This window comes from Xenopus laevis, chromosome 7S (assembly GCF_017654675.1).
Source record: "Xenopus laevis strain J_2021 chromosome 7S, Xenopus_laevis_v10.1, whole genome shotgun sequence".
Lineage (NCBI taxonomy): Eukaryota > Metazoa > Chordata > Amphibia > Anura > Pipidae > Xenopus > Xenopus laevis.
This window is the reverse complement of record NC_054384.1, coordinates 9,141,250-9,153,897: the sequence shown is the minus strand read 5'-3', so window position 1 is coordinate 9,153,897 and position 12,648 is coordinate 9,141,250. Positions and strand designations below refer to the sequence as shown.

The following is a 12,648-nucleotide window of genomic DNA, read 5'->3' as shown; positions in this document are numbered from 1 at the left end:
TCCTCCAACCAATTATGAATTGTATAAGCAAGCGCTAAACAAATGCAAATAACATTTCCTGTAAGGAATAACATAATTAATGAAAACTAAAACAAACAAGCACATCATTATCAATAGTCTACCATAGAAAGAGAGAAAGAGAGAGAGAGAGAGAGAGAGAGAGAGAGAGAGAGAGAGCGAGTGAGAGAGAGACAGAGAGAGAGAGAGAGAAAGAAAGAGAAAGGTTGACCTTAAGAACATCCAGATTTGGGTCAATGATGAAGGGTTCAACATTGCCTCTATAAATGTCATCACAGTGAGAAGTAAAGGTGGCCATACATGGATAGATCCGCTCGTTTGGCGATGTCGCCAAACGAGCGGATCTCCCTCCGATATGCCCACCTTGAGGTGGGCAATATCGGGCTTATCCGATCGTTGGGCCCTAGGGCCCAACGATTGGATCCTAGCGTTTGCAAACGGGCGGTCGGATCACGGGGCCGCATCAACGAACAGATTTTTAATCCCATCCGATCGAGATCTGGCAGACTTTCGGCCAGATCTAGATCGGGGAAGCCCGTCGGGGGCCCCCATACACGGGCCAATAAGCTGCCGACTCGGTCTGTCGGCAGCTTTTATCGGCCGTGTATGGCCACCTTCAGTTGAGTAGACACCTTCAATAGTAGACATGTGCTAGTGGGAGAGCCCCAATTGTTGTTCAACTGCAACTGCCAGAATATCACTGCCAGATGAGGGCCAGCTGCCCATCAGTGCTCTCAATTACATATATTTATTATATTTATTACTGGACCACAATGGATGACAGTTGACCAGTTTGTTCAACAACAATCTGTACCTTGATTTGTGTTACTATTATACCCTAGGAAACATGAAAAACAATTTGCTTTTGATATAGCCTCACAGGTCTTAAAATATGGTGAAAAAGAGATAAAGTTTATTTGTTATTCCAACGTTTCGGTCTTCCTTGAGACCTTTGTCTCAATATATATATAATTTGCAATTTTGTTCTGTTTAAAGAAAAAGCACCATTGAAGCAGTATGTGGTATCTGGAACAGGTCCCTAGATGAGGACATATAAACATCATATACTTTTAAAACAGCATCCGGCCAATGACACGTCCTAACAAAAATAATCAGGCAATGATCAAAAAATAAACTCGTTTTTATCCCTAATTAACACTGCCACGTGCTGTATCGAACCATGCCACACACCGCTATCTGCAACTGCCAGAATATCATTGCCATCCAGGGCCAGCTGCCCATCAGTGCTCTCAATACAAAACATATATTTATTTCTGGACCACAATGGATGACAGTTGACCAGTTTGTTCACCAACAATCTGTACCTCGATTTGTATTACTATTGTACCCTAGGAAACATAAAAAACATTTTGCTTTTGAGATAAATAAATATTGCAATTTTGTTCTTTTTAAAGAAAAAGCACCATTGAAGTGGTATGTGGTATCTGGAACAGGTCCCTAGATGAGGACATATAAACATCATGTACTTTTAAAACAGCATCCAGCCAATGGCACGTCCTAACAATAACAGTCAGGCAATGATCAAAAGCAAACAAACTCGTTTTTATCCTTAATTAACACTGCCACGTGCTGTATCGACCCACGCCCCTCCCACAATGAAAACAAAAATAGAGTGTTTACAAGTGATTTCAGTGAAACGGATTCTACACAGTGAATAAATCAGGTACGGCAAGTCCGACTGAGTAATAATATATCCATCAGTAGTGGACAAACGCCATTCAAACCATGAAATATTCACAGGGTAACTACTTCTTATCCCCCTACAGTTCCAACCAATGTCACCATCCAAGTCACATCAGATCGCTGCCCTTAATTTCACTTTAAATTTGTCCCAACATCAGACACATGACATTTTCATTTGAATCTGCAAACACCAAGTACTTTGGTACCAAACAGTCACAAGTCTCTGCGAAGGATCCATCATCCCGGGGACTCAAAGCCACAAGCTGAAATGTTCAACAACCATGTGTCCCTTATTTAGAAATAAACTCTTCACACAAATTCTAAATCTACCTCTCTATACATAGACTAGATCTGTCTAAAGTTTCCTCTCTAGACGTAGAAACAAAAACAAGCACACTGAAGTGGAAAAACAGAAAGGAGAGAATGATCTGAAGCGGTTACCCATTCCAGTCGACTAGCATCTGTCTCGTTTGTATCACTTCTCATGAACGCCACAGAGCATTTCACTTGCCATTAAATCCCTGGAAGTCTTGACTCAGTGGTGATGTAGCATTAACACAGAATGAACACTCGGAGTATGTGCCGTGTGCTTAGCAATCCCTCCCCCCCCCCAGTTACACTACATTCGTCGTATAAACACACATTACATTAGTGGCCAGAAAGTGGGATGAGCTCTTGCTTCAGCGAGCAGCCAGTTGGTGCTGCACTACACCACCTTTTAAATGTGGGTTATGGACTTTTTTTTTTTTTTTCATGCTGTTGAATCTGACCTTCTGAGAAGCCTTTCTGATCTCACTGGAGTTTTCTTGAAATTGAGAACGGCAGTGGAAACAAAGTCAGACTACAACGTAAACAATTAGTGTAAAAAGCACCAAGGTCTCTCCTAATGGGTTAGAAACAAGCCAAGAAGAGAAAAAACAAAAAACACTTTTCTTTTCTACAAAAGAACAAAACAAAAAAGACAAAATTTTATGGAATAAAGAACAAAATCATCAGAATTAGGATGATTATTTTTATAGTTTACAGGATGTTTTTATAGTGCCCCCAATTTTCAACAGACTTAGGATGATTATTTTTATATTGGCCATGATTTCCAGGGAGATTCCCCAATTTTCATCAGAACTAGGGTGATTGTTTTCATAGCACTTCCGATTTTCAGGGAAATTCCCTAAATGTAATCAGAATTACGATAAGTATTTTAGCGTCCCTGATTTCCAGGGAGACTTGCCAAATTTGAGTTTCTTTCCCTGAATGTTTTTTTTGTGCCTAGTCTATAAAATATGAAAAGTTTCTCCTTTATTTATAGTGTACCAACAATATTTTGCAGCGCTGCAAATTTTATACATCACTTACATTGGTCTGTGCTCCAGTGGAGCTTACAATCTAAGGTGCCCACACAGCATGGTCAGCTTTATCAGATGACAAACTGCTTCTGTGTTTTTGGTGTGGGACTAAAACATTGTTGGAGCCTACTGAACCCCTCAAGGCTGTGTGCTTAATCCTCTACTGTTCACTCTGCTGATGCATGACTGTGCAGCCACGCACCGCACAAATCACATCATAAAGTTCGTTTGATGACACAACCGTGGTGGGTCTCCTCAGCAAAAATGACGAGTCACCATACAGAGAGGAGGTGCAGTGGTTAACAGACTGATGCAGAGCCAACAACCTGTCTCTCAATGTAGACAAAACAAAGGAGATAGTTGTTGACTTTAGGAAGACTAGGAGTGACCACCTGCCACTGTACATCGATGCTCTAATGTGGAGATCGTCAAAAGCACCAAATTCCTTGGTGTCCACCTGGCAGAGAACCTCACCTGGTCCTATAACACCAGCTACTTAGCCAAGAAATCCCAACAGCACCTCTACTTCCTGCTCAAGCCATCTCCCACCATCCATACTGAAAACCTTCTACAGAGGGACTATCGAGAGCATCCTGAGCAGCTGTATCACTGTCTGGGCTGGGAACTGCACTGTCATGGAGCCCAAGACCCTACAGAGGATAGTGAAGACAGCAGAGAAGATCATAGGTGTCTCTCTTCCTTCCATCACGGACATTTACACCACTTGCTGCATCCGTAAAGCCACCAGCATTGTGGCTGATCCAACACACCCCTCACACTCACTGTTCACACTCCTGACATCTGGAAAAAGGTACCGAAGCACTAGGGCCCTCACTACCAGACTGTGTAACAGTTTCTTCCCCAAGCCATAAGGCTCCTTAATACTCAGAGACTGGACAGTTCCCTCTCACACACACACTCCATCTGACCTTACTATATACCACAACGTTACACAGACACTGTACGCCATTGTATGGATGAATAGCCGTTGGATACAGTTGTTCCCTATGAGCACATCTGCACTGAGAATATCTGAGTGTGCACTGTCTTGTCCTGTCCCTGCACTATTTTGACCTGTCTTGCAGGAGTTGCATATTTTTGCACTTGCACTTTTTGTCTGTTGTCCGGTACATCTATGCTGTGTGTAGCACCATGGTCCTAGAGGAACGTTGTTATGTTTCACTGTGTACAGTACAAATATACATGGATGAAATGACAATAAACTCACTCTTGACTTGACTATAGAGTAATTATTAGAATTTTGCATTTTTCTGGGCCAATTGCCACTTCACTCCATGTACCCTTGTGCACTCAAGCAGAGGCTATGCCTGTCCATGAAGCTATACGGAGCTGCTGTAAAGAGAGGAACTGCCTGCGAACAAAATTAAAGGAGAGAGCAGCGGAACTAACGCTCTGTGTTACCAGGGCCTTACTGCAATGCATGCTTAAAAGCAAGCTTCAGGGGAACATTGGCACTTTGAAGAGAAACAAAACAAATAGTGCCCTGATTGGAACTGAACCCAGTACCCTAGTTTCAGCCACTGTGCCACAATCCAAAATGTTTAAAAATTATAACCATGTTCATTTTACAAAATTTGGCAGGCTATGAAACAGATTTCTGTGGTTTTTATGTGTTATTACAGTTTTGCTAATAAAGGTGAATTGCCCTTTAAGCTGCAATTCACAGTTTCTCCAAGAGACCTGCTTATTAGTGATGTGCGGGCCGACCCAATACCTGCGCCACCTTCAAATGCGGAACCCGACTTCCGTGTTCCTGTTTTATACTCGTGTCTGCTCGCCCCGCCCCTTTAGTGACATCATTGTGACGTCATTGGTGGGGCGGCACAGGTCTATAAAAGGTCCCCCGGAAACAGGTACGGGCGGGTGCGGGTCGGTTCAGGGTGGGTTAGTGTCTGGTGCGGGTCAGGGAAACCCTAACCCGCACATCACTACTGCTTATCTTAAATTGTTACAATTGTTTTGTTTATCTTAAATTGTAACAAATGTATCTAAGTGCAGCTGTCACATATTCTGGGCTCTCTGCCAAAAGCCAATAAAGTTTTAGAAACTTTGTATCTTTTTCTGGCTTTCCAGTGCAGGAGATCTAAGAGAAAGTCGGGACATTTAAGTTATAATCCAGGACTGTGGGTTCAGCTGTTGAAATCAAGACTGTCCGGCGACAGTTGGGAGGTATGACCATCCAAGATGGGGAAATATGTGCAGCATATGTGGCATTTTATAAATAACTATTAAGCGGAGCATGCAAATTATAAGTGTATAAATAAGCACTGTAAACTAATGAAAACAAGGGCTTTGGATGTGAACTCCTCTCCACCGGTGATTAATAATATAGGATCACTACTGCCATTGAAATCCGAGACTTCAGCAACGATACATAATTAATGGTTGTGCCTTTTTCCCCTGACAGATTGCTGCTGCGCACGTCCATATTTCATCGCCTTTGATGACATCATTAAGATATTGTCAAACAGTTTCGATAAAAGGTTCCGTAACTCAAACAATGGCCCAGTAAATGTGTTCTTTCAAGTTAAGTCAAGTCAAGTTCAGCTCAAAATATTCTTCAACAAAGATAATCTTATTAGTGATGCAAAAAACATTCATTTATTGAAAGAAAAGGAAAAAAAAATCATGCTATAGGTCATGGGTGAAGACAGTCAGAGAAATTGGATTTTTCTTCCTCTTTTTAATAATAGTGTTAACGCCAGTTGCTCCTTGACCTAATTTTTTTTTGCTCACTAACCCTTTGCACTTTAATGCAAATCTAATTAAGGACTGCTGCCAAATAACTGAAGCTCAGTGATTACACATAGCACTGCGGGTCAAAGGGTAGCAGGGAGTTTTCAATTACTGCAGTAGGGAAAAAAAAACTTCTAATTACCTTTTATTTTATTTTTCTAAGCATGAGATGGCTGAGAGATTTCTCAGCATAGTTCTAAACAGGTTAAGGCTAATTAAAATAGCTGTGGTAAATATTTATTTTTAAAGAGAGCGATTTGTTTTGGAAAAGATCAACACTACTGTTTTGGCAAGAAAATAACAAAGGGGGTTAAGTAATTAAAGTTTGCCCTGGAGAAGTAACCCATAGCAACCAATCAGCAAGTGTCATTTACTGGTTACCTGTTTAAAAGCAAACATCTTATTGGTTACTATGCGTTACTGCTCCTGGGCAAACTTAGTGCCTTTTATTACATTTGGGTAAAAGTGTCCTAATGCCATTTACACGCAATATGCACTATTCCTAGAATGCACAATATATTAAATATTAATTGTTTCTTGTATGAGCAAGTTATGAATATCCTTGGTCTCAAGTATCAGTAGCATACCTCCCAACATTTTGGAAGTAAAAAGAGGGACAAAATTTTTTTTTTCGCACGTAGCGCAGCAATTTTTGACCACACCCCTTTATGTAGCCACACCCCCTAATTACCATGTTTGTTTTACAAAATTTGGCAGGTTATGAAAGTTTGAAAATATTTCTCCTTATCTAAACTGTGTTTTTGTGTCTCAAAATTGTTACAAAGTATCTTATTTGCACCTGTTAGCTGTTCTGGGCTCTCTGATAAAAGCCAATTAAGTGAGAAACTTTGTTTCTTTTTCTGGCTGTTCAGTGCAGAGAAAAGAGGGACTTTCCGAAAAAGGGGCAGTTGGGAGATATGGAGTAGGCGGAGCTTTTTTTAGACAACAGATGAAAAATGGCCGAACACAGTTGTGTGTATAAAAAACACACTGCAACAAATGCACTACTTCTGATGAAAAGGAAATCATCTGAGCAGGTATGCGATAAAAAAATCATAAAACCAAGTCAACTGAATAACTTTTATCTTGAAAGTAGCAGACCCTTTAGGACAGAGACACACGCTCAGATTCGGGGAGATTAGTCGCCCCGCGATAAATCGGCCCTTCTTCGGGGCGACTAATCTCCCCGAACTGCTTCCCGCTGGCTAGAATGTAAACCGCCGGCGGGATGGCAATCGGTACGCTTCGTTTTCAGAAGTCACCCGAAGTTGCCACACGAGGAAACTTCGGAAAACAAAGTGCACTGAGTGCTATCCTGCCGGCGATTTAAATTCTAGCCGATGGGATGCATTTCGGGGAGATTCGTCGCCCCAAAGAAGAGACAATAAATCTCCCTGAATCTGAGCGTGTGTCTTTGCCCTTAAGGGAATGTAATTAATGCGATGCACCTTCACTAAATGTGCCTTTGTAGACTGCAGCAACTTTTTACGGGAACTCTTTAACTGAGTACCAAGTAGCCCCAACGTTTGCAGACTCCAGTACTCAAAGTACTAAATACTGGTGTCATGGGTGTGTTAACAGACAAGATTTATAATTACAATGCTGATCCACCTCAAACCACTCCCACTGTTTTATAAGCCCACCTCCTGATTAGGGTGGCCACCTGTCCGGATTTCACCTGGACAGCCCAGTATTTGTAAGGGCTGTCCCAGTGAAACTTTCCTGTCCTGATTTCCAAAATAGGAAATCCAGACAGGACATTGAAAATAATGGCGATCAGCTAATTGCTGATCATCACGTCATCAGTCCCGTCCTCGACATCACCAGTCCCGTCCCTGCCTCCGACGTCAACCACCCCGTCCCCTACCCATTTTCTGGCCCCAGAAAAAGTGGCAATCCTACTGCTGATCCACTCCTAAGAATCCCAACTGTGTGAACAGTAGCGTCACTAGACTAGACGCACAACCGGGCCCCGCCCCCTCCGTTCGGCCGCATTTGACAGTGGCGGGTGAGCTGCTGGGGGGCCCTGAGGGGGTGCGGCCCCTGGCCCGCTCGCACCCCCTGCTCCCCTGGTAGTTCCGCCACTGTGTCTGAATTTAACGGAGACAAATGGGAACAGGCAACTGCCCGTCTTATAGTAAACAGCATTTACAGAGAGCTGAAGAATTGGAATTCCCAAGGTTTTCTCAGGATGGCCCTTTAAATAAGAATATACAAGTTCACACTGAGTATATATTACTCATACTGTAGCTCAATATAACACAATTGAGCTCATGTTTTATGCTGCAGAGATCACTCATTCAGAGCAAAATCTCACCAAGTTGTAATATAGAGAAACTGCGTGATTTATTGATCCATAACTATAGATTTATCTTTATAGATCACATTTACCCATTCTCATATTGATCTACCCCATGATGTCATATTTATTGGTTTATAATTATACCTCTGGAGAATCATGCAGAAAAATGACATTTTCCTGGTTTCCCTACCCAGCAAAATGGGATTTTCTCAGCAAATGAATTACAGTGCACTGGATGTTCAATGCTACACTGTAGGCTGGCACTCCAAAGAGTCTCACTGAGCAATTGGGCCCATGATATTCAGATCAGCACAATGAGGCAATTTAGTAAACTCTTAAATTGCATTTTTATTCCTGTGATGTAAGAAAATGACAGAAATACAAAATTCCGAATTTTTTTTCAATTAGCTTTTTCCCAACTTATAGAAACATTTGAATGAGAAAATACAGCTAGAATATTTTGTGGATCTTTAAAAGTCAGTGGGAGGATAATGTGTTAATCTTCAAACTGTTTGTGAGTTTGTTTTTCTAAAAAAAACTTTGTAAAAATAAATGGATAAATCATTTTTTTCCCATTTTTCTTTTTTAAATAAGCCAGCAAACAAGAACATATTTTGCAATTGCTAAATAAATGCAATAAAGCGGACAGTCTGCTCTCCCCAAGTCAGCATGTTGGACGGTCATCTCTGCAGCGTGGAACCAGCAGTGCTTATGGACGGTGTCACTGATAGGAACCCACAAAACGCAACTTTTAAAATAGAAAAAGTATGAGCCTTACTTTGTGTTAAAAAGAAATAATCACGTCATTAATATGAGCACATTGAGTCTATGAGGTCACAGCTGAAATCACAAACAGATCTGGGACCTGTTACCCAGAATGCTTGGCACCAAGTGTTTCCCGGATAACGTAATTCTGTAATTTGGATCTACTAGTCTACTAGAAAATCATGTAAACATAAAATAAACCCAATAGGCTGGTTTTGCTTCCAATAAGGATTAATTATATCTTAGTTTGGATCAACAAAAGCTAGTGTATTATTATTACAGAGAAAAAATGTCAATTATTTAATTAAAGTGGACTCTATGGGAGGTGGCCTTCCTGTAATTCAGAGATTCCTGGATAATTGGTTTCCATAAAACAGATCCCATACCAGGCATACCTGTTTAAAGAACCCAACACCCATGTAAAATTAAAGAACAAAAAAATGGAGACAAATAAATACAAACTCACTTTGAATCACTGCTCAGACTGTTCTTCAATTATTTGTTTTCATGTCTCAACAAAGAATTGATTTTTTCCTGTGTGGTCACACTCAGCTTTTAAACAGAAATTTGTTAGGACTATGTTGGCAAATCAATTACAGTGTAAATCCAACGATGACCGGCTCCAAGATTCTGGTCGGTAAGTATAGCTGGGCCTGTCTCTAGCCAATGCTGTTTCATACCACATGTGGGTAGCAACCTGGCCCGTATTTTACCAGCCAGACTTCTTTTTATTCAAATAATCCAAATTTTTAAAATGTTTTCCTTTTTCTCTGTAATAATAAAACAGTAGCTTGTACTTGATCCCAACTAAGATATAATTAATCCTTATTGGAAGCAAAACCAGCCTATTGGGTTTATGTAATGTTTAAATGCTTTTCTAGTAGATTTAAGGTATGAAGATCCAAATTACTCAAAGATTCATTATCCAAAAAGCCTCGGGTCCTAAGCATTCTGGATAACAGGCCCCATACCTGCACTAGGGAAATAAGATTAAAATATAGGAAGGCTGGTATTTTTTCTTGAAAGGTTGTGAGGCACTTTGTCAACTCCCAACTAAATGTAAGTTGTGATTCCATAACTCGTATAAAAACCTGTGAGCAGTGTATATTTTGTTGTTGAGGTGAGGAAAGTCATGGCAGTTCCCACTAGTGTAACTACAGTAAGTATTACAGTAAGTCTACCTGAAATCATGGGCAGGTTGAATATGCCTATAAACAATATACACCAATGGGGGAGATTTTTTTTAATACAAAATATGCAGTGGTAAATAACAGAAAAAATGGCTGATGTGATGTGCGGGCCAGCCCAATAGCCGCGGGTCAGTCGGGAATGGGCCAAACTTGCACCTCCATTTGCGGGTGGCCTTGTACTCCCGGCTTCCGACTCACGGTTTTATAGCCGCGCGCCTGCTTGCCCCGTCCGAGATGTCATCGGTGGGGCAGGTCTATAAAAGGAACCCGGGTCGGGCGGGTGGAGGGAGGGCGGTTATTGGGCATGTGTGGGTCGACCTGCAAATCCCTAGTTGCCACCTTTTTTTCCAGTCGAAAATGATCAGGGGTGGGCCAATGACGTCGGGGGTGGGGTGTGTGATGGGCCATGTCATTCACTTCCATGTCCTGTCCTGATTTCCTAATCTGGAAACCCGGAAAGGAACTTTTCATCCGGGCAGCCCTTCCAAAAACGAGGCTGTTTGGGTGAAATCTGGTCAGGTGGCAACCCTATTCACAATATAAGGGTTAGGGTGATAAACAAAACTGCCCCATTTCCCTAAAAATCACAAAACCACCGAATAATGTTTTAAATGGTGACGTTTTGGCAGCTGCATTGGAGTCAAGGGCCTTTTTAATCTCTTTTTTTTTTTTCTTGCACCAAATGTACGAGAGTCAACGGGTTGTTCTTCATGCTCCAAATGCATTGAGTCAATGGAGTAACAAAACACTGGCACCAAAGTAAATAGTAAACCATATCATTTCTATTTTGGAAGCAGTCGCCCTCTAGTGTTCAGGAAATAAACATCAAACAGAAATGACACATATGATGCAAATACACAATTAAAAGCTTTGAGCAAAGAGGGGCAATGGGAAGGTGCAACCATACCTCCCAACTGTCCGTTTTTCGGAGGGACTGTCCCTCTTTTGACAGCTCAACCCACAGTCCCTCATTTGTACTGGAAAGTCCCTCTTTTCTCTGCACTGAACAGCCAGAAAAAGAAACAAAGTTTCTCACTTAATTGGCTTTTTGCAGAGAGCCCAGAACAGCTAACAGGTGCAAATAAGATACTTTGTAACAATTTTGAGACACAAAAACACAGTTTAGATAAGGAGAAATATTTTCAAACTTTCATAACCTGCCAAATTTTGTAAAACAAACATGGTAATTAGGGGGTGTGGCCACAGAAAGGGGTGTGGTCAAAAAATTGCTGCTCTACGCGCGGGAAAAATTTTTTTGTCCCTCTTTTTACTTCCAAAATGTTGGGAGGCATGGGTGCAACTCCCTCTAAGATTTAGGAACATGGTTCCCATTTGTTGCCATTCCTGCATGTCCTGGGGGGACACTAAAAGAGAACTGCCGTACACTGCACAGGGTTTATCAGCTGTCAATCACAGCCCTGATCTTGCAATAAACCAAAAAAACCTCGTAAAAACAGCCTGAGCGATATGTTAATGTTTATTTGTATGCTAAATTTAGATTGATGCATAAATGGATTAAAGCACTTTCTACGGCTTGACTGATGGCGCTCGGCAGGACTTCCTAATATGGAGAAAATATGATTGATTTTATTCTCAAGGCTGTAGATAGAAGAGTAATCGGGCTGGAAACGCTTACATAAATATATCCGGTGACTAATCCTTCAGAACATCGACAATGAGAGAGAGAAGAAAAGATTCTGGTTTTGAACAAATCATTTCATTTTCAGAAATGGGCGAAGGAACAAATATTTGCAGTCTGTTTATGTAGAGAGTGGGAAATGGCGGCCCCCGGGGAGTATTTCTAGGAAGTAGTTACAGTGTGTAAGGCAGGGGCACAATACATGCCGATTTGTGAACACTACATTAACAGAACACATGTTCCTATTAGGAATGGATTGCCTCCATTTATGTAACATAACCCAGCGCAGTGTTTTTAACCCTTCCCCGTGCACCGCAAAACCTTCAGAGGGGGCTCCAGCACCCTTAAGGGGGAATGTAATAAAAGTCGGTAACGGAAAAACTATTTGCAATGAGAAAATTAAAGCCGCTGCGCAAGGTTTCCTTTGTGTGAAATTTAATACAGGTATGGGATCCGTTATCCAGAAAGCTCCGAATTATGGAAAGGCTGTCTCCCATAGATGCCATTATAATCAAATAATCCAAATTTTTAAAAATGATTCCCTTTTTCTCTGTAATAATAAAACAGTCGCTTGTCCTTGATCCCAACTAAGATAGAATTCATCCTCAATCGACGCAAGACCAGCCTATTGGGTTTATTTAATATTCACATGATTTTCTAAAAAGTACGGAGATCGAAAGATCTGTTATCCGGAAAACCCCAGGTCCCAAGCATTCTGGATAACAAGTCCCATACCTGTATAGATTTATATATATACAATTTTGTCTGGCCAATGATCAGCACATTCAGGGCTTTCCAGTGCAGTTAAAAATAAAATGATCTCTATATAGGAAAACCAGAACGCTGGCGAGCGAAGCTTCAAACGCCCATGGGGTAGATTTATCAAAAAGCGAAGTTCCGCCACTAGAGTGAAATTCCGCAGCTCTCAGT

The 12,648-nt window shown here is 41.3% G+C and overlaps 1 protein-coding gene across 3 annotated transcripts in view; it reads right to left on the bottom strand.

The window, feature by feature from the left end:
* The window catches only part of arid5b.S (AT-rich interaction domain 5B S homeolog), a 200,038-nt gene that overhangs the window by 55,909 nt on the left and 131,481 nt on the right, over window positions 1-12,648 (bottom strand). Inside the window, exon 1 of one of the 3 annotated variants that reach the window (XM_041570339.1) lies at window positions 2,164-2,307. Within the exon in view, the coding sequence (XP_041426273.1) occupies window positions 2,164-2,167 (4 nt within the window). The 5' untranslated portion in view covers window positions 2,168-2,307. 3 annotated transcript variants of the gene reach the window in all.